At 38.3% G+C, this 23,393-nt stretch overlaps 1 protein-coding gene across 21 annotated transcripts in view; it reads left to right on the top strand.

The window, feature by feature from the left end:
- Positions 1-23,393, top strand: part of ptprs.S (protein tyrosine phosphatase receptor type S S homeolog) — a 380,500-nt gene that overhangs the window by 116,961 nt on the left and 240,146 nt on the right. For 12 of the 21 annotated variants that reach the window (XM_041579815.1, XM_041579816.1, XM_041579818.1 and 9 more), the window contains exon 6: positions 3,429-3,437. The exons of the other annotated variants lie outside the window; for them this stretch is intronic. In XM_041579815.1, the coding sequence (XP_041435749.1) occupies positions 3,429-3,437 (9 nt within the window). The remainder of the gene's footprint in view (positions 1-3,428; positions 3,438-23,393) is intronic. 21 annotated transcript variants of the gene reach the window in all.

Here is a 23,393-nt window from a genome sequence, read left to right as displayed (position 1 = left end):
CTGGGGGGTAGTTCCATCCACCAGGTGTACTAAGTGGGCAAAAATAAAAAGAAGACTATAAAAATGACTAATACTCCCAGGCTAATCCAAAGAGGCCTACTCTAGATTCACCTCTGCAACAGGCACAACTAAAAACCAGCCTGAATGCACCCAGGTCCTCTGACCCCACAGATGGTGCTTCACTGGATCTCCCTGAGTTGCCCCAAAACTTTAGAAAGTGCCACAGCGCTTTGGTAGCATGTGACCACCTGGTGATTAATATGCCCACTCAAATCCGTCTGGGCCCACTGAGCGCCTATAAACCTGTAGGTACCAGACAGCCTAGGGCCCCACTACAAATTAACAATGTAAGCAAAGTTACTATGCAAACCCCAAAAAGGATAAAAATGTAGGTACAGTACTTTTCATCAGCCAAGCCAGTTGAGTTATTAATTGGAATTTAATAGAAGTTCACAGCACACAATATTTACAAATAGCAATATATATATATATATATATATATATATATATATATATATATATATATATACACACATACAGCACAGTAAAGAAAAGGTGAAAATGTTCAAAAAACTACCACTTACGTCCCTATTGTAAGAAACTGTAAATAGCCTCTGAGGAAGTAGAGGTTTAGCTTAATCCTGTTTTCGGAGATCCATGGAGTCCTTGCACAACTTGTTGACTCCTCTGCATAGACTAACTTGGGTGAGGCTGCGCAAGGGTTTTCCCAAAAGCAGGGGCACATTCCTAGGGATGATTGACAAGTCCCTGAGCCACTCAGGACAATTTGGCCCATCAGCTAATCACCTTCACTGTCTGAAGTGGAGCCAAAACCCACACGGTCCTCGGAGAACAAAGGAAAAATTGCTCCCTGGTGGATATACATAAACACCCTCGGGGGGGGGAAGGGGGGAAGTGGGACACAGGGAGAGAGTGGGACACAGGGAGAGACAGCAGTCTGCTTGCAGCAAAGAACCATAAAACAGCAGGAGGTTATAAACCTGCATAGAGCCTGCAATGTCTAACCCCCCTTAAAACACACACAAAAGAAATATAAATTGTCACAGAGGACATTATAGATAAATAGCAGGGGACCTTTTTACCCTTAAAGAGGATCACCGCACCAGAGGCCACTCCTTCAGACTAGTTGAAAAGAACTTTCATTTGAAGCAGCGTAGGTGGTTCTTGACAGTGAGGGCAGTGTTACTGTATATAATAACTATGTAACTTTATAGTAGCCTGTTTAAAATAAAAGCAGAATACAACTGTATATAATAACTATGTAACTTTATAGTAGCTTGTTTAAAATAAAAGCAGAATTCAATTAGTGAGGTCATTCGTTCTGTAAAAAGACAGATGTCAATTACAGTTCAGTGTAAAAATGTAAACTAGGCTGCAAAATAAAAAATGTTTCTAATATAGTTAAGTTAGCCAAAAATGTAATCTATAACGGCTGAAGTGACTGGATGTCTAACCTCATAGCGAGAACCCAAATTCCTGCTTTTCGTCTAAGCGAAAGCAAAACAGGGATTGTTTGTTCATATATTGCAATAAATGGCAAACAATCCCTGTTTTGCTTAAAGGAGAAGGAAAGGTTAAAACTAAGTAAACCTAATCAGAAAGGTCCATCTAAATACACCAGTAAAACCCCAAAGTAGTGTTGCTCTGAGTCCCCTGTCAAAAGAAACACTGCATTTCTTTACTGCTATTGTTTACACATGGGCTTCTGTATCAGACTTCCTGCCTTCAGCTTAAACCTCATTGCCCTGGGCAAGAGCATGCTCAGTTTGCTCCTCTTCAACCGCCCCTCCTTTCTCTACTGTAATCTGAGCCCAGAGCAGGGAGATACTCAGACAGGAAGTGATGTCACACCATGTTAATACTGCAGCTCCTATCCTAAACAAACAGAGTTTCTAGAGCTTTTTACTCAGGTATGGTAAAACATTCTACAGAATAAATATAGCATTCTAGCGTGCACTATTGCAGCTAATCTATTGGCAATAAAATGCCTCTGTAGCTTTCCTTCTCCTTTAAAGGGTAGGTAAGGCATTTTTCAGTAGCAGTATGCACAAAATGTCTCTGTCTTAAATATATTGATAATGGGTTGAATGCAGAGGACCTCTTGTATTTTACTTTCAATCCTAACAGGAATGCAATTTTGGACCTTTTATTGTACACGTCAGATTTAGTGGAGGTGATAAAACCTAAACTCTTAAAGGGTAACTATCGTGAAAATCGCAATTTAATATAAGCTCCTCATACTGAAGAAAGAAACTTTCTAAATACAATCAATTAAGAATTCTGCATTGTAGTTTATATTCACTATTTCTCTCTCAGCATCTGTTTCTCTTCATTCTGTCTTCATACAACAGTTTGGTGTCAGATGAATGATCCGATAAATGTTATAGGGGGGCTCCCTTTCCTAGCAGGTGAATTAGAGCTCACTAAAATAACTGATTTCAGCACAATCAAAATCTGACAAAATAACTGCCTTTTGCACATATTCTTCATGTAGAGACCCCCTATAAGATATATTGGATCATTCATAGGACACCCAACTCATAAATGAAGACGGAATGAGGAGAAACGGAGGCTGAGAGAGAAATAGTGAAGCAAACTTGATTATTTCAGAAATGGTACAAAATTTTTAATTGATTGTATTTAGAAATTTAATTTTTTCAATCTGCTGAAGCTAATATTACATTTTCATGATAGTTCCTTTTTAAAATCTGATATATTAGCAGCAGTCCCTACTGAGCATGCTCCTAAGCTTTGCTAAAGTCACCTGCTGCAATTAATACATTTGTTTGTGTTTTTACATTTCTATGACGTAGAAATATCTAACAAATTGTTTACTGACCTTTAACTTGGAAAAATCATAGGGAGGTACATTTTTTAAGAAAAGTAAAATATGAAAAACAGAAAGCACATGAAGTAAGTCATTATTTCTGCTGTACTATTAGAAAACAATTGAAGTTAATATTTAACAGGATGAACATCTCTGTAATGTGGAGCTGGGCATGTCATACCAGTCCATTATAGCGTCACATTTGTCATGTCAAAAATTATGAGCCATATTAGTGTTTGTCATAGTTTGGAACACATTTTTTTATTTGAATATTCCTGAAAATTGAAACTAAGCTACACAGCATTATCATACTGCATACAATATTAAATTTAGGAATATGAAAATAGTAAATGTTTCTTTTAAATTAAAACTTTTTACAGCACAAAAACAATCTTCACTATTTAATGATATGTTTAATAAGATGTGCACATGTCACTGTGTTTTAAGATATTCTTTATACAAGTCTCTGAAATGTGAATTTTCACATTTTCTGTTGTAGTATATGCTATATTTTGTTTGAACAGAGAATTACTTAACACATTTTCTCTTCCTTTGTTCCATTCTTTTTTTTAACACTCAGAGACATTTGGTAAGTTGGTGATTATACTGCAGACACAACTGAGACTAGTTTACCTTCTTAAACTAATTCTAACAGTTTTGAAATGCATGCTTTGCATATACTACTAACCAATTTATGGCCAAACGGTAGAAGTAACATAAACTACCTTATAACTAACCTCATCATTAACAAACCCTTAGTGGATTCCTTCTATTAATCTTTGTTCCCACCAATATATAATTGTTGGAAAAAAATAATTTAAGAGACATGCAGTATTCTATACCAAACACAAGTGGTAGTTCTTCAAAGTAGCAGCAGGGAATTACATTCTTTCAGATGGCAGAAATGGAAATGACCTAATATTGACAAAGCTCAAAAAGATTAGCCATACATTTAAATGGAGTACAGAGTTATGGAAAAAATGTGAGTCGCACAGTCACTTTTGCTTTGCATTGGTACTTGCATTTACTAGTCACCATTGGTTGCCATGACAATTCAGCTTCAACAGAACAAAGAACAGTAGTGGGCAAGAGATGACCCTTGCAAATTCAAGGTTTTGTAAGAACTTATGATAGTGGTTGATGATAAGCATTTTAGTGTTTCCTACAACATGGGGCAGATTTATCAAAATGTGAGATTTGCCACAGAAAATCTCGCCAACTTTCTGTTCATTCCAATGGGATTTTTAAAAGTGTATTTTTCAAAAGAGTAAACCATTTGATTAATACACTAATAAAAATCCTATAGGATTGAATAGAATAGAAAGTGGGTACATTTTTCTGTGGCAAGCTCTAATCTCACATTTTAATAAAGCTGCCCCTATATGTGTGGAAATACGGGAAGGTAGATAAGCCACTGCTGTTTTTAAAAAGGGACAATATACACATTTAACAAATACTGTAAAGGAACTTCTGTTAAATGTGTTCTACCTGTTTTGTAAAGCACAAATATTGTTTGGTTTTCCCCTTATCTCCACCTGACAGAATAGTAATAACTGTTCTAGTGTCAGGCTTATATTTAATTTTACAGGGGATTCATTTTGGCATGGTAATTTCCTCCCCCAATTGCTCTAAACAAAAGCAGTAGAATCAAACAGTTGGTGGAATGCATTTAATACAGCATGGTCATATATTTAATATGAGTATGTTTATTGCCCCTTTAATGGACACTAAATTTGCCATCTGTATATGATTCGTTAGACAATATTATTACCCTTTTAAATGCCATTGTATGCATTTCAATGTTACCTATTATTCAGTGCTGGATTGCAGACCGCTTGGCTTGATCAAAAACTTGCAGCACATGGGCTGAAAGTAAGGTGATTGTTTACAAAGATCCTTCTACCCAACCATACTTAGTATTGTCAGCTTACATCTGCCAGCTGTGTTTTTTGTGTACTCTTAAATGTGACCCTTAATTTCTCCTCTCTTGCCCCTTTAATATGAAATCCTTTACCCCTTTTTCCATCCATTATCTAATACATTGTTTTCTAAATGTTTTCCTTGTCCTGGATTTTATCCAACACTGAGCTACATCTTTCTAGTTTAATTACTCATGTTCTTGTGCCTTTTGCTTTTCGCGTCATTTAGCTTGCCCCAGGAACTGAAAAGCCAATTGATCCTTCTTTAAATATTTGAGCTGTATGGACAATGGTGTATCTATCTGATGCAAAATGTAAAGTCAAGAAGTTTATTTAAAGGGGACCCGTCACCCAAAAAAATTATTCAAAATCCTATTTTATCACATTAGTCAAGCGAAATGAACTTTAATTACACTATATAAATTATTTGAATCGTGCTTCCTTCAGTCTGGAATTTCAAAATTATAGCAAGCAGGCAGCAGCCATTTTGTGCACACTGTTATTAAGACAAGCCTTGGATCATCTCCGAATCTTGTTTCTGCACCAGAATGGGGGACCCGATGTCTATCCCCATGCCCTGGCTACACAATTAAATGGTTAAGAGAACAGGGAAATGTGTGGAAAGCAGTGACATCTAGGATGTGCTGAATGGAAAGTGAAAGTAATTGTCTGCCCCGCCGCTATGCCCATGGCATAGAGGAGTGGCAGACAATATTTGATTGACAGCTGAGATTTTTAAAAGAGTTTACAACAGCTATGAATGCTTTAATAAAAAATAGAAATTGGATTTCATGTTTAATTTGAAAAGGACTTTTATTATACCGATTTTTATGTCTGGGTGACAGGTCCACTTTAAATGAGTAAATGGATAATACACAAATTTAAGTAAAGTATGGACAACAATACACAATACTACAAGTGTATATGGAAACAAATGGGCTGGGGTGTCCACCAACAGATTCGTAATATATATCCACCAAGAATGGGACTTCTCCCCCTGCCCATGTGTTTCCAGATTACTCAATTATGAATAAGTACACCTATACATGAAATAAAAGGCAATATTTATTCAACACTATGCCAATATCTTAGTTAAAACCAATTAAAATAAAATTAAGCAGCGCTGCATGTGCAAAAGGGATCCCTTGATATACTCTATATGCATGCACCAATACAGATGACAATTATGTGCTATTATATAAGATACATGTGTCCATGAGTATTAGACCAAATGCTCCAATAATGAACATTAATCCCAATTTGTGGGTAAATGGATGGTCTCAGGGTATCCAATGATGGATTTGCTAATGGTAGCAAAACATAATGTTAGTGCATCCCCAGGTCTAGGGCATACGTAGTTCGCCAATTGAATAAGGCGCCCCTAAGTTCAATTGTCCTTGAAATGTGGGTATACTCCACTATTGAATGTTATAGGGGGTAAGCCTGCAGTGAGAGCTAGGCCTTCACGCAGAGCCCAATAATAAGTGGGTGGACTTACTAAAATTCTAGAAAACAAGCAGTGGTACCAACCAATGCTATTACCCCAAATATATAAATACAGAGATGAACTCTTTGCACTTATTGAACAAGCCAGAGAGATGGGCCTTATAGATATAAATACAAGTGATTTTTTTGAAAGTTAGCCATCCAAGAATTCCTACTTACTATGCCCTTCCAAAGGTTCACAAGTCCCTTAGCAATGCACCAGGGAGACCGATTGTGTCGGGCTGTGGATCACTCACAGAGCCCATCAGTGAGTATATTGATATAATACTACAACCTCTTGTGAAACAGTTGGACTCTTTTGTACTGGATACCTCTTATCTTTTGAGGGAACTAAATGGTATAGTTCTGGACTCCGACTGTATATTGGTGGGATTGGATGTGGAGGCATTGTACATGAGTATACCCCACAATTTAGGGTTGGCGGCCTTAAAATCAGTTTTTGAACGGATACACAAACCCATTGACGAACAACATAATTTCATTCTGCAGGCTTTAAAATTTGTACTACATCATAACGTTTTTTTTGTTTGATGGAATATATTATTTGCAGCGTCAGGGGGTGGCCATTGTTGCGAAATGTGCCCCTAGTTACGCCAATTTGTACCTTGGGGAATGGGAACGTCATGTCTTTTCCAGTGATGAATACTCGATGTACCTGTGCCATATACTTCGATGGCACAGGTACATCAATGACATCATGATCATTTGGCAGGGTCCCGAAATTTTATTGAAGGAATTTGTGGCTAAACTTAATGTTAATACCTATAATTTGTCCTTTACTGTGAATTATGATAGGGAGAGGCTTGAATTCTTGGATATTGAATTGAGAAAAGATCAACAGAGTTGTTTAACCACAAGCCTTTTTCGTAAAAAAACAGCTAGCAATAGCTTTCTTCATGCGAAATCCATGCACCCCTCAAAATGCATGAGGGCATCCCCAAGGGACAGTATTTAAGATTGAGAAGGATTTGCTCCTCAGAGGAGGAGTATAAACATGAAGCTTACAAACTGTATCAGAGATTTAAGTCAAGAGGATACAAAACAAGATGTCTTCACAAGGTGTAGCAGGGGGCCCTAGCCCAAACCAGAGAAGATTTGCTTTACAAACCTCATGGGCTTAAAAACCCAACTATCAAACAGAATAATCAGGGACAGACGAGACTTATTTTAACCTTTAATGACAATGACAGGGATGTGAGATCCGTAATTCATAAACATTGGGATATACTGTCTAAGGATCCGACTTTGGGACAGTTAGTTTCCCCACGGCCGCTAATTACGTATAGGAGGAACACCAGCATTGGGGATTTGTTGACCCATAGCCACTACCAATGAGGTTCTGGGAGGGCATGTTGTAAGACACCAGGCACTTTCATATGTGGAGTTTGTGAACAGTGCCAGTTCTTAAAAATATCTAACAAATTTGGGAGTGATCAGTCAAATTTTGACATGTATCATTATATATCGTGTACTACCACATTTGTAGTGTATCTATTTACCTGCCATTGTGGTAGTATGTATGTGGGGAAAACAACAAGGATGCTAAAGAGGCGAATTTATGAACATATACGAGACATTAAGAACTGTAATCTCATGTCTAGTATTGCCAAGCACATTTATTGCTCACACAATGGTCATTATTCATTATTATTTTTTCCAAGGTATAGATCGCTTACATGGGGACATAAGGGGGGGTGACCTGGAAAACAGATTACTCCAATTGGAGACCTCCTGGATCTTTAGACTTAACTCTTACAAATCTGAATTTGGACTTAATGGGCATTTAAATTTCCAAGCATTTGTCCATAAATAGTCAAGATGACTGTAATAGCGCAGTGCTGAGCTGGAGACAGGCTTATAATGTGTTCCACGTCAAGAATAGAATTTCCCCTAATTTTCACATGAGTACGATTATGGATCCTGGATATACAAAATTTCCTAGAATAGCCTTTTCCCTCATCTTTACATGATTATCATTATTGATCCTGGATATATAAAAAAACTATTTTTCTTTTTCTTTTGGTTTTGTTTTTCTTGTTTTGTTTTGTTTATTTTATTTCATTTCTATTTCCCTTTTTTTAGGTTTATAGTTCATTAATTCAGTTTACTAGATTTCATTATTTTTTTATTCTTTACTTTTGATTGTGATCTTGGTTTTATTGCATTATTTAGTTTTCATTACTATGCTTAAACCTATGCATGCCATGCAATGATCCATAGGCATTCAATACTGGATCTCTTCTAAGACCATTCATATCCTCAGTTCAGATATTTACTGTATTACACAAGGATATCCGGAAATTTATCAGGATATCAATTGATAACAATGGCATCTGAACTTTTAACTGCTGGATGTGTGCTATGTTACTAATTTTGGATACAATTGATGGGATGAACTTGTCACGGCGCTTAGTGTTACAGTCACGCTCCTTTTAAATACCGCATCACTTCCGGGTCTCCGGCCTCTTGACAAAGCCACGCTTGTGGCAAAATGGCTGTCGAGGTGCAGCGGCTGCCGTGAAAGTCGGGATCCCTTCTTGGAGATCTGGAGCGCAAAGACATCCGATGCAGAATTTATACGAAGCCGCAGTGGAGACGCTATTATACGCCATTACACGGAGCCACAGTGGGGACGCTTATGGACGCTGTTGGTCGGTAATATTTTACATTTACATCGAGCGGGCCACTTTGGGAGATGTTAACACCCCATTGAAATGCAACACAGGGCGATGGCCTGTCCGCTCTTTCCGCAAATTTAGAGGACCCTGTCCACCCACTTATTATTGGGCTCTCCGTGAAGGCCTGGCTCTCACTGCAGGCTTACCCCCTATAACATTCAATAGTGGCGTATACCCACATTTCAAGGACAATTGAACTTAGGGGCGCCTTATTCAATTGGCGAACTACGTATGCCATAGACCTGGGGATGCACTAACATTATGTTTTGCTACCATTAGCTTTGATATCATCATTGGATACCATGAGACCATCCATTTACCCACAAATTGGGATTATTGTTCATTATTGGAGCATTTGGTCTAATTCTCATGGACACATGTATCTTATATAATAGCACATAATTGTCATCTGTATTGGTGCTTGCATATAGAGTATATCAAGGGATCCCTTTTGCACATGCAGCGCTGCTTAGTTTTATTTAAATTGGTTTTAACTAAGATATTGTCATAGTGTTGAATAAATATTGCCTTTTATTTCATGTATAGGTGTACTTATTCATAATTGAGTAATCTGGAAACACATGGGCAGGGGGAGAAGTCCCATTCTTGGTGGATTTATATTAAATGAGTAAATGTTATCGATAGACAATCGGATAAACGTATGCTATGTGTGAATATATTTCCATAAATTTATATATTCATCCTGATATCACCATCCTCTAGTTCAGCCTTTCACATTACTGTTTCTCTGTTATATTCTCTGTAGTGGTCAGAACCTATATAATGCTTTTATTTTATAGCAGATTCCCCTCCTGCATTTTTTCTAGTTTTGTAGTGTATTCTCCTATAAGTTTGTACATTTAGGGGCATATTTAATATGCTTTGTAAAAAAACAGTGGGCTATGTTTGCCATGTAAAAAACATGTGTTTTTTCTTCTTCACAGAGACGTGACGCAATATAACACACACCCTCACCTCACTTATTTTACTTTGTTTTTTCGCCGAATTTCATTTTACACAGCATTATAAATGTGCCCCTTACCCTTTTTACCAGTTGGCAGGTTATTTGCAGTTGACCAATATATAAAATCATAATTTGGAATAAACAATTCCTGGACTAGCACTTCTCTTGTAATGTGGTGTTTTTTATTTTTATATACACATATTACAAAATTCCGCCGTTTCAGTCCTCTTTAGGACCCTTTTTTTTAAACACAAATATTTCTATAGTATAGCTGCTGTCTCTAATATTTCTTTGTTGCAAACAGAAGCATCAGATAAGTAACTCCTAATACTATAACTTCCTGCTTTATTAACATAATTAACTAGTACCTAGTATTTTAACACACTAACCCTACGTTTTCTTTCTAAAATGTTGGAAATGTTTGCAAGGCATTTTATCCTGCAAACGATGCATGCACATTATTTGCATTATATATAATCTGCAAATTATATATTTATAATCTGCAGACATGATAAAGGCAGCCTCCTTCTAGAGATCAATTTTTTCACGAGATGTACTGTAGCTAAAGAATTCTTTGTGTTTGTGTGTTCAGTATTGAAATGCATCTTAAAAACGGTTTTATCAGTTTAGTTGTTTTCACATTGTTCACCACAAATAGACTTTTTTTTTAATTGCTTTCCATTTTTTATTGTATTTCCAAAATTGAAGTTTAACCCTTTCACTACCAGCCAGTTTGGCTGATTTGGTACTTTTATTGCCAGACCATTTTCACTTTAGGGGCCATCCCTGGCATTTGTGTTTACACAGGAAAACAAAATATATCAGGACAGCCTAAGATTTCAAAATATGCTAGAATTTTGGTGTAATTCCACTTCTTTAAAAAAAAAAAAAAAAAAAAAAAATATATATATATATATATATATATATATATATATATATATATATATATATATATATATATATATATATATATATATATATATATACAATTCCAACGTTTATGATGCACTAATCCCAATGTATATCAGAGTCAAGGGTGCTGATCCCAATAGCAGTGAGTAATTCCGCTTCTTAGTTATATTGGTCCAACCAGATCGCACTCCATATTTAAAACATAGCTTTTATTAGCTTGTTAAAATGTATCAAAAAATGGCATTCTTCACAACATAGTAGCAGCGTCATTTGTATCAAGACACTTATCTGTTAAAAGTCCAGCATAAACGCTATATTCATCCACACTCACGCGACGTTTCGGGACACATCCGTTCCCTTTCTCAAGCGTATGTATCGTGTAGTAGCGTGTAGGACTCCATTGCACACACTTTCTGCTTCCTCGTTAGGCGGGGCATACGTGGTAAGTAACTGTGATGATGCTTCCTCACCTGGAGGCCGGATCTGCACGTCAGTCACCACATATCTCCACCCTCCCGTTACTATGCAAAGTCCATAGTTACCAAAGAAAAGAAATATATCAGTAACAGCAAATTACATGGGCATTTTTCTCTATATCTGATAATTGTAGTTGTTTGAGCAAATTATGCCAAAATGAAAAGCAAAAGTTGACAGATGGAATGGCAAAAAGAAAGAAAAAAAAATTTTTAAAAAAAATACAAAAGTACTTATAAAGAAAAATATACACAAAATAATATTAGTTGCCCAAAATATTACTACTCACCCTAAATGGGTACTTTACAGAAATAAATGCAAGTCAAAATCACGATTTAGACCCCTTGGACTGAGAGTCCCTAGCCTGTCAATCCATTTAACTTCTGCTCTTTTTAATGCTAGAACACGATCTCCTCCTCTTTTCAGAGGTGGGACGTGTTGGATAACTCTGAATTTCAGCTCCTCTGATGTATGTCCTTGTTCTAAACAATGTCTAGAGACTGGCAATGATCTGTTGCCCACGTGTATAGTTGATCTATGCTGAGAAAACCTATCCTTCACCCTCTGGGTGGTTTCTCCAACATAGACCAACCCACATGGGCACACCAGCATATATACAACAAAATTGGTATCACACGTATTGTAACCCCTAATTTGATACTTCTGATCCCTATGTGGATGGTCAAAATCAGGACCTACCAATACAAATCGACACTGGGCACAACCCTTACATCTATACATGCCCTCTTTCTTGGGACCCCAAAACATTGCCTTATTAGGTGGTTTCCGTATGTCTGCATTCACTAATCTACTCCCTATGGTTGCTCCTCTGCGATAGGACATCATAGGGCCTTGTTGAAACTCTGGAATTGAGGGATATGCATCTTTTAATAAGTGCCAATGTTTATCTAGTATGCATTTAAATTTGGAACTGGCAGAATTATACTGGGATACATAAGCTAATCTGTTACCTGTAGTACGCCGATCTCTTGATGTACATACAAGAATCCCTTCCATAGCAGCCTGTTGATTTTTTTGTATTAGCTGATTCGGATATCCCCTATCTGTAAGTTTCCTAGACATTATTTCTAAGTCTTGTTCCAAGACCACCGGATTATTTGTAATTCTACTCACTCTGGTAAACTGGCTGATAGGAATCGATCTCTTAACTGAGGGGGATGGAAGCTGTCATAAGAAAGAAGTTGATTTCGATCAGTGGGTTTTGTATAGATACGAGTATCAAACCCTGTCTTGGTTCGTGTAACCAATACATCTAAGAAAGTAACTACTTGGAGATCAGCTGTCATCGTGAATTTAATGTCATTATGGGCCCCATTAATTGCCTCACGGAAGACGGCCAAGGAGTCCAGGTCACCCCGCCATAGGAGGAACACGTCATCGATGTACCTCCACCAGGCACAACAGTGCCTAGTGAAGAGTACATTTTGATAGACATGCTCCTCCTCAAACCAACTCATAAAGGAGTTGGCATATGACGGGGCGACCTTGGACCCCATGGCCGTCCCCCGCACCTGCAAGTAATATTTGTCCCGAAATTGAAAATAGTTTCTATGTAGTATGAAGCTCAACATCTCCATGAAGAATTCTATTTCTGCATCACTGTACAAACCTGATCGATTCAACAAAATTTTGGTTGCCTTTAAGCCATCCATATGAGGAATCGATGTATATAGACTCGCCACATCAAAGGTGGCAAGCCAACATACCCCCTTAATCATAGGTGTTTGGGAAAGTTTTTCTAAGAAATCATTGGTGTCCCTTACAAAAGATCTAGTTGTTTGTACCAGGGGACCCAATATTTTATCCAAAGTCTCGGCTACATTACTCGTCAAGGAACCTATGCCTGCCACTATTGGCCTGCCTGGCCGATTTATTGGATCCTTATGGATTTTTGGTAAGACATATATGAGTGGAATAATAGGATAGTCCACCATCATATATGTCCTAGATTTCTCTGTGATTATCCCCAGCTGAGAGGCATTATGTAAAGCACCATCCAGTTCTTTTTTAAAGGAAGTGGTAGGGTCACCCTTTAATTCAATATACACTGTTTTATCTGAAAGTTGTCTATTGATTTCGGATATATATTTATCTGTGTACAACACAACAATTGCCCCTCCTTTATCAGAAGGTTTAATTGTTATGTGGGACATAGAGGACAGTTGTGATAAAGCGTCTATTTCATCACGACTCATATTGTAATTACTCAAGCTGAGTGGCAATTTTAAAAATGATTCTACATCAGTTTTCACTTTGTTTATATATGTTTCCACAGTGGAATAAGATGTTGGGGGAACAAATTTACTTTTATTACGTAAACCCAGTCTGTTAATATCAAACCCTATAACAGGAACTGGGTTTACATTTATTGTTTCCTGATTCTGTGAAAAATGTGCTTTTAGTCTAAGCAAACGAAAAAAACGATATAGGTCAACCTGTAATTGAAAAGAGTCAAGTTTAGATGTTGGGCAGTAATTGAGTAATTGAGCTGACACCAATACAGATGAAAGTTCTATCATATGGACTCAATTACTGCCCAACATCTAAACTTGACTCTTTTCAATTACAGGTTGACCTATATCGTTTTTTTCGTTTGCTTAGACTAAAAGCACATTTTTCACAGAATCAGGAAACAATAAATGTAAACCCAGTTCCTGTTATAGGGTTTGATATTAACAGACTGGGTTTACGTAATAAAAGTAAATTTGTTCCCCCAACATCTTATTCCACTGTGGAAACATATATAAACAAAGTGAAAACTGATGTAGAATTATTTTTAAAATTGCCACTCAGCTTGAGTAATTACAATATGAGTCGTGATGAAATAGACGCTTTATCACAACTGTCCTCTATGTCCCACATAACAATTAAACCTTCTGATAAATGAGGGGCAATTGTTGTGTTGGACACAGATAAATATATATCCGAAATCAATAGACAACTTTCAGATAAAACAGTGTATATTGAATTAAAGGGTGACCCTACCACTTCCTTTAAAAAAGAACTGGATGGTGCTTTACATAATGCCTCTCAGCTGGGGATAATCACAGAGAAATCTAGGACATATATGATGGTGGACTATCCTATTATTCCACTCATATATGTCTTACCAAAAATCCATAAGGATCCAATAAATCCGCCAGGCAGGCCAATAGTGGCAGGCATAGGTTCCTTGACGAGTAATGTAGCCGAGACTTTGGATAAAATATTGGGTCCCCTGGTACAAACAACTAGATCTTTTGTAAGGGACACCAATGATTTCTTAGAAAAACTTTCCCAAACACCTATGATTAAGGGGGTATGTTGGCTTGCCACCTTTGATGTGGCGAGTCTATATACATCGATTCCTCATATGGATGGCTTAAAGGCAACCAAAATTTTGTTGAATCGATCAGGTTTGTACAGTGATGCAGAAATAGAATTCTTCATGGAGATGTTGAGCTTCATACTACATAGAAACTATTTTCAATTTCGGGACAAATATTACTTGCAGGTGCGGGGGACGGCCATGGGGTCCAAGGTCGCCCCGTCATATGCCAACTCCTTTATGAGTTGGTTTGAGGAGGAGCATGTCTATCAAAATGTACTCTTCACTAGGCACTGTTGTGCCTGGTGGAGGTACATCGATGACGTGTTCCTCCTATGGCGGGGTGACCTGGACTCCTTGGCCGTCTTCCGTGAGGCAATTAATGGGGCCCATAATGACATTAAATTCACGATGACAGCTGATCTCCAAGTAGTTACTTTCTTAGATGTATTGGTTACACGAACCAAGACAGGGTTTGATACTCGTATCTATACAAAACCCACTGATCGAAATCAACTTCTTTCTTATGACAGCTTCCATCCCCCCTCAGTTAAGAGATCGATTCCTATCAGCCAGTTTACCAGAGTGAGTAGAATTACAAATAATCCGGTGGTCTTGGAACAAGACTTAGAAATAATGTCTAGGAAACTTACAGATAGGGGATATCCGAATCAGCTAATACAAAAAAATCAACAGGCTGCTATGGAAGGGATTCTTGGATGTACATCAAGAGATCGGCGTACTACAGGTAACAGATTAGCTTATGTATCCCAGTATAATTCTGCCAGTTCCAAATTTAAATGCATACTAGATAAACATTGGCACTTATTAAAAGATGCATATCCCTCAATTCCAGAGTTTCAACAAGGCCCTATGATGTCCTATCGCAGAGGAGCAACCATAGGGAGTAGATTAGTGAATGCAGACATACGGAAACCACCTAATAAGGCAATGTTTTGGGGGTCCCAAGAAAGAGGGCATGTATAGATGTAAGGGTTGTGCCCAGTGTCGATTTGTATTGGTAGGTCCTGATTTTGACCATCCACATAGGGATCAGAAGTATCAAATTAGGGGTTACAATACGTGTGATACCAATTTTGTTGTATATATGCTGGTGTGCCCATGTGGGTTGGTCTATGTTGGAGAAACCACCCAGAGGGTGAAGGATAGGTTTTCTCAGCATAGATCAACTATACACGTGGGCAACAGATCATTGCCAGTCTCTAGACATTGTTTAGAACAAGGACATACATCAGAGGAGCTGAAATTCAGAGTTATCCAACACGTCCCACCTCTGAAAAGAGGAGGAGATCGTGTTCTAGCATTAAAAAGAGCAGAAGTTAAATGGATTGACAGGCTAGGGACTCTCAGTCCAAGGGGTCTAAATCGTGATTTTGACTTGCATTTATTTCTGTAAAGTACCCATTTAGGGTGAGTAGTAATATTTTGGGCAACTAATATTATTTTGTGTATATTTTTTCTTTATAAGTACTTTTGTATTTTTTAAAAAAATTTTTTTTTTTTTCTTTTTTGCCATTCCATCTGTCAACTTTTGCTTTTCATTTTGGCATAATTTGCTCAAACAACTACAATTATCAGATATAGAGAAAAATGCCCATGTAATTTGCTGTTACTGATATATTTCTTTTCTTTGGTAACTATGGACTTTGCATAGTAACGGGAGGGTGGAGATATGTGGTGACTGACGTGCAGATCCGGCCTCCAGGTGAGGAAGCATCATCACAGTTACTTACCACGTATGCCCCGCCTAACGAGGAAGCAGAAAGTGTGTGCAATGGAGTCCTACACGCTACTACACGATACATACGCTTGAGAAAGGGAACGGATGTGTCCCGAAACGTCGCGTGAGTGTGGATGAATATAGCGTTTATGCTGGACTTTTAACAGATAAGTGTCTTGATACAAATGACGCTGCTACTATGTTGTGAAGAATGCCATTTTTGATACATTTTAACAAGCTAATAAAAGCTATGTTTTAAATATGGAGTGCGATCTGGTTGGACCAATATATATATATATATATATATATATATATATATATATATATATATATATATATACGGTATATATAGGCTTCTAATTTTTTAAAAAATGAAAAAAATTATGTTTCCCATAATACAAACTAGGGATGCACCGAATCCACTATTTTGAATTCGACCGAACCCCCGAATACTTCTCGAAAGATTTGGCCAAATACCGAACCGAATCCTAATTTGCATATGTAAATTAGGGGTGGGAAAGGGAAAACATTTTTTTTACTTTCTTGTTTTGTGACAAAAAGTCATGCAATTTCCCTCCCCTAATTTGCATATGCAAATTCTGATTCGGTTTGGCCGGGCAGAAGGATTCGGCCGAATCCGGATCCTACTGAAAAAGGCCGAATCCTTTATACAAATACATATATCACAAACATAATTTATTTTATGTATGAGAACACAGCAAATTTGGAAAGTTCTGTGTCTCCTGAAAGCACCAATATCAAATATATATTGTTTTATTAAGATTTCTCACTTGTTCAGATCAAAATCTCCAAGCAGTACACTACGAAATTGCCAAAGCACCACTCCACACTTCGGATTTCAAGGCCAAACATTCCACTAATAGTAGGTTTAACCGAGAAACCTACACATTATTGGAAAGAACAGATTCTGTCCAATCCAAAATGGGTAAATATGTTTTTACTCTGAATGACGAAATTGCAATTCTTTCCGAAAATTAGCATTTTTTATTAACATTTGTAAATTTTTCAGAAAAATTACCGCAAAGTTTCCAGTCTACAGCATCATATCGCCCACATATCATTAGCTACTAAGGTAAAACACCTTAAATATGAATGCCAAGAGTCCATTGAACAGTTTGATGTCCACGTTATATGGTTTACCCAAGTATGAGGCAGATAGGGGCCCCAAATGAGCTATCAGTTCTGCAAAATCAACACATTTACATCCTTTTATGATTGACAAAGCTACAAAAAAAGTATGTTCACCACAGAAAACCACATTTTTGGAAAGAACACAGTCCCTCAATCCACATTGGGAATGCATATCTTTCTTCTCCAAGTACCAAGTCGCAAAGCTTTCCTAAATTTGGGGATTGTGGTGACATTTCCGAAAATCATCTCAAAACTTCCATCTGGCAGCATCTTATCTCTAACAAAGGTACCAAGATAAAACACCACAAATATGAACGCGTTGGAAGTTTTATGTCTAATATGTATAGGTTTACATAAGCATGTGGCATATAGGGCCTCCAAAATTAAGACATATATGTTGTCATTTCAGGTACTGTAAAATCAACATATTTACAGCATTTTTTTGAAGGGCAAAGATAGAAAAAAGTACTTTCATCACAGAAAAACATATATTTTCAGAAAGTAGAGATTTCTCTGAATTGGGTATGCATGTCTTTCTACTACAAAGAACCAAGCCACAAACCTTTCGTAAATTTGGCGATTTTGGGGACAGTAATGAAAATCACCTCAGAACTTCCACCTGGCAGCATCTTATCTCCCACACACTATTAGGTACCAAGATAAAGCACCCTAAATATGAGTACGCTTAACAGTTTGATACCCAATGTACATAGGTTTATCGAAGTATATAGCATGTAAAGACCCCAAAATTGACATTGTGCATACTTATTTGATGGCTTACATTTACACTAATTTATAACAACTGCCAGTTCAAGGGGGGTAAAAGCTACAAAAAAATCAACCAGTTTTTTACATACAATTGGAAGACACCCTAGCTATTGATGCCAAGGGTCTACTGAACATTTTGATGCCCAATATACATAATATACCAGTGAACAAAGCCCACTGACTGTGTATTATGTGCAGCAAGACCCCCCAAAACCCTATATTTTTGTAAAGTATACATTCTGCCGGATGTAAAAGGGGTAATTCTGTCTAACTACCACACTGCTGGAAGTGAGTGGGCAGTGGTATTTATGACATTTCTGAAAATCGCCTCACAAAATTGCACTTTGCTGCATTTATCTCACCCAATTTCTTACATACATTGGTAAAACACCTTGAATATGAATGCCAAGGGGTATATTTATCAAAAAGTGAAGTAAGAGATGCTAGATTAAAATACCGCGTCCCTTCATTAATTTCTATGGAATTCTTAAAGGCATATTTATCAAAGGGTGAACTTTCACCCTTTGATAAAATATGCCTTTAAAAACCCCATAGAAATGAATGGAGAGTGGCGTTATTTCACTCTAGTGGACTGTGGTTATCTCTCACTTCACTCTCTGATAAATTTCCCCCAAGTGTCAAAACAATGAAATAACGAAATAACTGATCCAACAGCATGGTTAGCGATCAAATTGCCAGATCAAATACTCAAGCTGTGTAATCAAACTTTTTAGGGGATAATGATACAATGAAGACGTACAAAAAAAAAAGAAGGATGTGTGTGCTTGTATATGCATTTGTAAAGCCGTAAAAAGTGTGTAAATATATGCAAAAGAAAAAAAAGGCAGAAAAGCAAAAAAAAGCTAACTTTAGTAAAATGTATAGCATGTGTATGTGTAAATGCATGTATAAATTGGTGTAAGTGCAAAGAAAAGGTACTTACAGTTTCTGTGTATTGGAGGGTCTCATGATCGCAGAGTCTACACAGCAAGAGGTGAGTGGGCAGGCTCTGGGGGAATTGAAGGTGTTGTACTATGTTGCCGACTCCTGCGACGCATCTGCATTAAACATGTCGGGTATGTGGCGATTGCACCACAGAACAAAGTTTGCAGCCCCCTTGGCTTGTTGCATATGGGATTGGGGTCCAATCTGACTTGCTGCACTTCAGCCGATGCTGCTAGTGCAGCGAGGAACAGGTTAACTGCGAAGAGCATAGGTACTACGTGCTTGGCAGTTTGAGCATTTCCCTGCCAGAACGTAATACCTATGTATTGGCAGTTAAAGGGGTAATTTTCGTGTCTCTGCTATTTCAGTCTGGCAGCTCCGTAATCCAGGAGCAGATTCTGAACTGTTACAATAGTGGCTAGAGTTGATACAGTTATCAGCAGTATCTTTGCAATATTAGCAACAATTGTATCAATTCTAATAGCTGCCTTTAATGAAACTCAGGGATCAGCAGGGACAAAAATAAAAAATGTATCAACTACAGTAAATGCACCAATTTAGAATAGTTACAGAGTCTGCGACTTCTCCCCTCCCAGAGTTGCTTTAGAAGGTGAAAAATGAAACTTTTATACTTCAATATTAGAAAAATGATCACAAATAAAAAATAATTGCAAAAAGTCTTTTTATTTCTGGTGAACTAATTGAAACCAACTGAACTGGAAAAAGTTTTGAAGGCGAACAACCCCTTTAAATTAATTTTTCATATTTGTTTACTCATATAACTTTCTTAAGGTCACACTGAAAACATAGAAATATAAATACCCACCACCATCAAAATGGCAGCTAACATCATTGTGGGGTTCTGTAAAAGCCACAGTAAATCAAAATTCTTGTGCAGATGTGGATCTTCATCTTTGTGCTGAACAAAATGAGCATTCATTTCTAGGTGTCAGTGTTTGTTGCATCTGCATCATCACTTGTTAGTAAAAATGTAACAAACAATATAAAATTAGGAAAATAACTGAATAAATGTTTCAGCAAAAAAATCCAAGGAGTGTATAATGAGCTTATGACAGCACAATGGAAACTAGAACCCATATAGGAGAGTGATCCGAGTTAAAATAACACTAGCTAATAAGCAGCTGCAACTTAAAACCCTTTGGCACATTATATTTCCCATAGTCACCCATGCCAGCATTCACCAATGGGTTAATTCCCCCTGCTGGCCAGCGGACAGGACCTCCCACCAATAGTTCAAAGTTCTCCTTCCTCCCTTACCCTCTTGTCTTTTTTGTCCTGTCCGGGCCAGGGAAGGAACTGTTTTAGATTAAAACAAGATTACCAATAGGATGAAAATGTAAAGTGATGTAAAGGCCTAGAAGCTCCACTTGTAGGGGTCAGCAGGGGCTAACTTACGGAACCAGGGCTCTCCTCCCGTTTTGCGGGTCAGGGAGTTCTGGGCTGCATGGAGGCTCTTGGCGGATCCTCCCGCAGGGCGGGTTAGGTGAGTGTTAGCACGGAGGAGCGGTAAGCTGTGTACAGCGGTAAGCTGTGTACAGCCGTGTATGCGCAGTAAGCGCTAGAGGCATGCGGCGGACGTGACATCATCGGAGGAAGTGGCCGGGCGGGCATCTTTGTTGAGGGCATTAGCGCTTTCGGAAAGGAGCGCTAGAAGCGGCCGGAAGTGTGCCTGGTGCCTGATGCGGCGTTTTGACCCGCATGAGCCTATATTATAACACGGGGCAGGCAGAGAAATAGTATTAAAAGTATACAGAGTGCTGCCCCGTGATTTAAACAGCAAGCACTTCCTGTGGAAGTTTTTGCTTCTCAGAATCCTGAGCATTCAAGGCATCGGTGCAGGTATGTGTGTGTGCAAGAATATCAGCTGTAGATTCCTTGTGTTATATACAAGAAGAATAAGCTGATTTCGTTTATCTACTCTCTTATTAGTTCACCAATGGAACCTGGTATGACGGGAAAGGCCTCTCACCCCAAAGGGAAAAGGTGAGGTGGATGAGAGAGAGACTATTGCGAGTCAGTGGGCTCAAGTAGTAACAATTTTATTTTTTTTTTTTTATGCAGCCTTCCTGCCGAAAAAAAAGATAAGTCTCCAGAAAAATCAACAGCCTATGCAGAAAAACAACAGGAGCCTGGAACCTCTTTATCACAGGAAAATCAATTATTTGCAGAATCATTGGCCTCAGTGATTAAACAGGCAGTCATACAAGGATTTCAGGAGGTGTCGAGCTCTAAGAAGAGGCCGAGACATTATCATGGAAGACAGGGGGAGCCTTTGTCTGATATATCAGAAGGAGATTTGTCAGCTGACTCAGATGTGCTGTCTCAAGCAGGTTCGGAAGAAGGAGAAATTGAGTCAGAGGAGGAGTCCTCTTTCGATTTGGCAGTAATTGATCCGTTGATTAAGGCAGTTAGGCAAACCCTAACTTTTCCTACAGAATCGGCGAGAGTATCTGCAGCAGATAAGTTATTTCCCTCCTTGAAAAAGAAATCTGTGTGTTTTCCGGTACACTCGTCTATTAAAGAAATTATTCAGACTGAATGGAAAAAGACAGAGAAAAGAGCCCAGACAGCAGGGAAATTCGGGAAAAAATATCCCTTTGACGAGCAGGATTCAAAGGCTTGGGAGTCTCCACCAAAGGTCGATGCAGCTGTGGTTAGGTTGGCTAAAAAGACTACCTTGCCAGTGGATGATGCGGCAGTCTTTAAAGAACCAATGGAGAAAAAGATAGAATTTAATCTAAGAAAAGCCTTTGGATCAGCGGGAGCAGCCTGTAAGCCAGCGGTGGCTTTAACATCGGTATCTAGAGCCTTGAAGAAGCTAGGAGAAGCAATATCATCGAATGTAAAAAGACCTAAGCTGCTGGAGATGTTAGCAGACTATAGAATGGCAACAGAGTTTATTTCGGAAGCATCAATAGATTTGGTGCATTTTTCGGCTAGATCTATGACTCTATCAGTAGCAGCCAGGAGGGCACTATGGCTAAAATCTTGGGCAGCAGATACGGCATCAAAAGCGAACCTGTGTCAGTTTCCTTTTGAAGGAGAGATGTTATTCGGGGAAAAGCTTGATGCTATCATTAAAAAGGTGTCGGGAGGTAAAAGTGTATTTTTACCTCAATAAAACCAAGCCAAGAAACCTCGCTATGAGTCGAGCTATAACAAGGCGAACGATAAATCTTTTAGGGCTTCCAGACAGTATAAGCCTGGGAGAGAGTATTCCAGGCAGTCTTCCTGGAGAGCAGGTCGGCCAAGTTCCAGAGGGACATAAAAGAGACCTGTTTTTTTTTCCACCACCCCTTCCACTTCAAATCAACAATGAAGGTGGTAAGGCCCAGATCATGGTGGGTGGCAGGCTAGCCGAATTCTCTCATGTCTGGGCCACGACTATTCAGGACGTATGGGTACAGAAAGTGGTACAGTCAGGTTTTGTCCTGGAGTTCAAGTCCGTACCCAGAAAAGATTTTTTCATACAATCTGTCGTCAAAGCGACAGCGTTGGACAGGAAGCTGGCTCAAGATTATTTGAACCAGTTGTTCGAGTCAGGGGCAATAGAAACCGTCCCTCCTCAGGAAAGAGGCACAGGGTTTTACTCAAGACTGTTCCTGGTAAAGAAAGCTTCGGGAGCGTTAAGACCAGTTTTGGACATGAGAAAACTAAAAAAATTTCTACAAGCAAAGAAATTCAAGATGGAATCATTAACGTCCATCATGCAGGCAGTCTCAGAGGGAGATTGGCTAACAAGTATTGATTTGAAAGACGCTTACTTTCATGTACCAATTGCATAGGTGCACAGAAGATATCTGAGGTTCGCAGTAGACAACATACATGTGCAATTCAGATGTCTACCTTTTGGCCTAGCACTGTCTCCAAGAGTGTTCACAAAAGTTTTAGTGACACTCATTGCAGAATTAAGAAAAGTGGGAGTAGCAGTGTACCATTATTTGGACGATATTCTGGTAGTGGCAAGTTCAAGAACAGAGGCCGAAGTTCATACTACCAAGGTAAAAGAGTTTTTGCTGAACCATGGATTGGTAGTAAACCAAGAAAAGAGCAACTTGGTTCCCACTCAGTCTCTTCAATACTTGGGAGCCCTCTTCCAAACGGAACAGAACGTGGTCAGTCTACCTCTGGACAGAC

The sequence above is a fragment of the Xenopus laevis genome, chromosome 1S (genome assembly GCF_017654675.1).
Source record: "Xenopus laevis strain J_2021 chromosome 1S, Xenopus_laevis_v10.1, whole genome shotgun sequence".
Classification (NCBI taxonomy): Eukaryota; Metazoa; Chordata; class Amphibia; order Anura; family Pipidae; genus Xenopus; species Xenopus laevis.
This window is presented reverse-complemented; position numbering and strand designations above follow the sequence as displayed.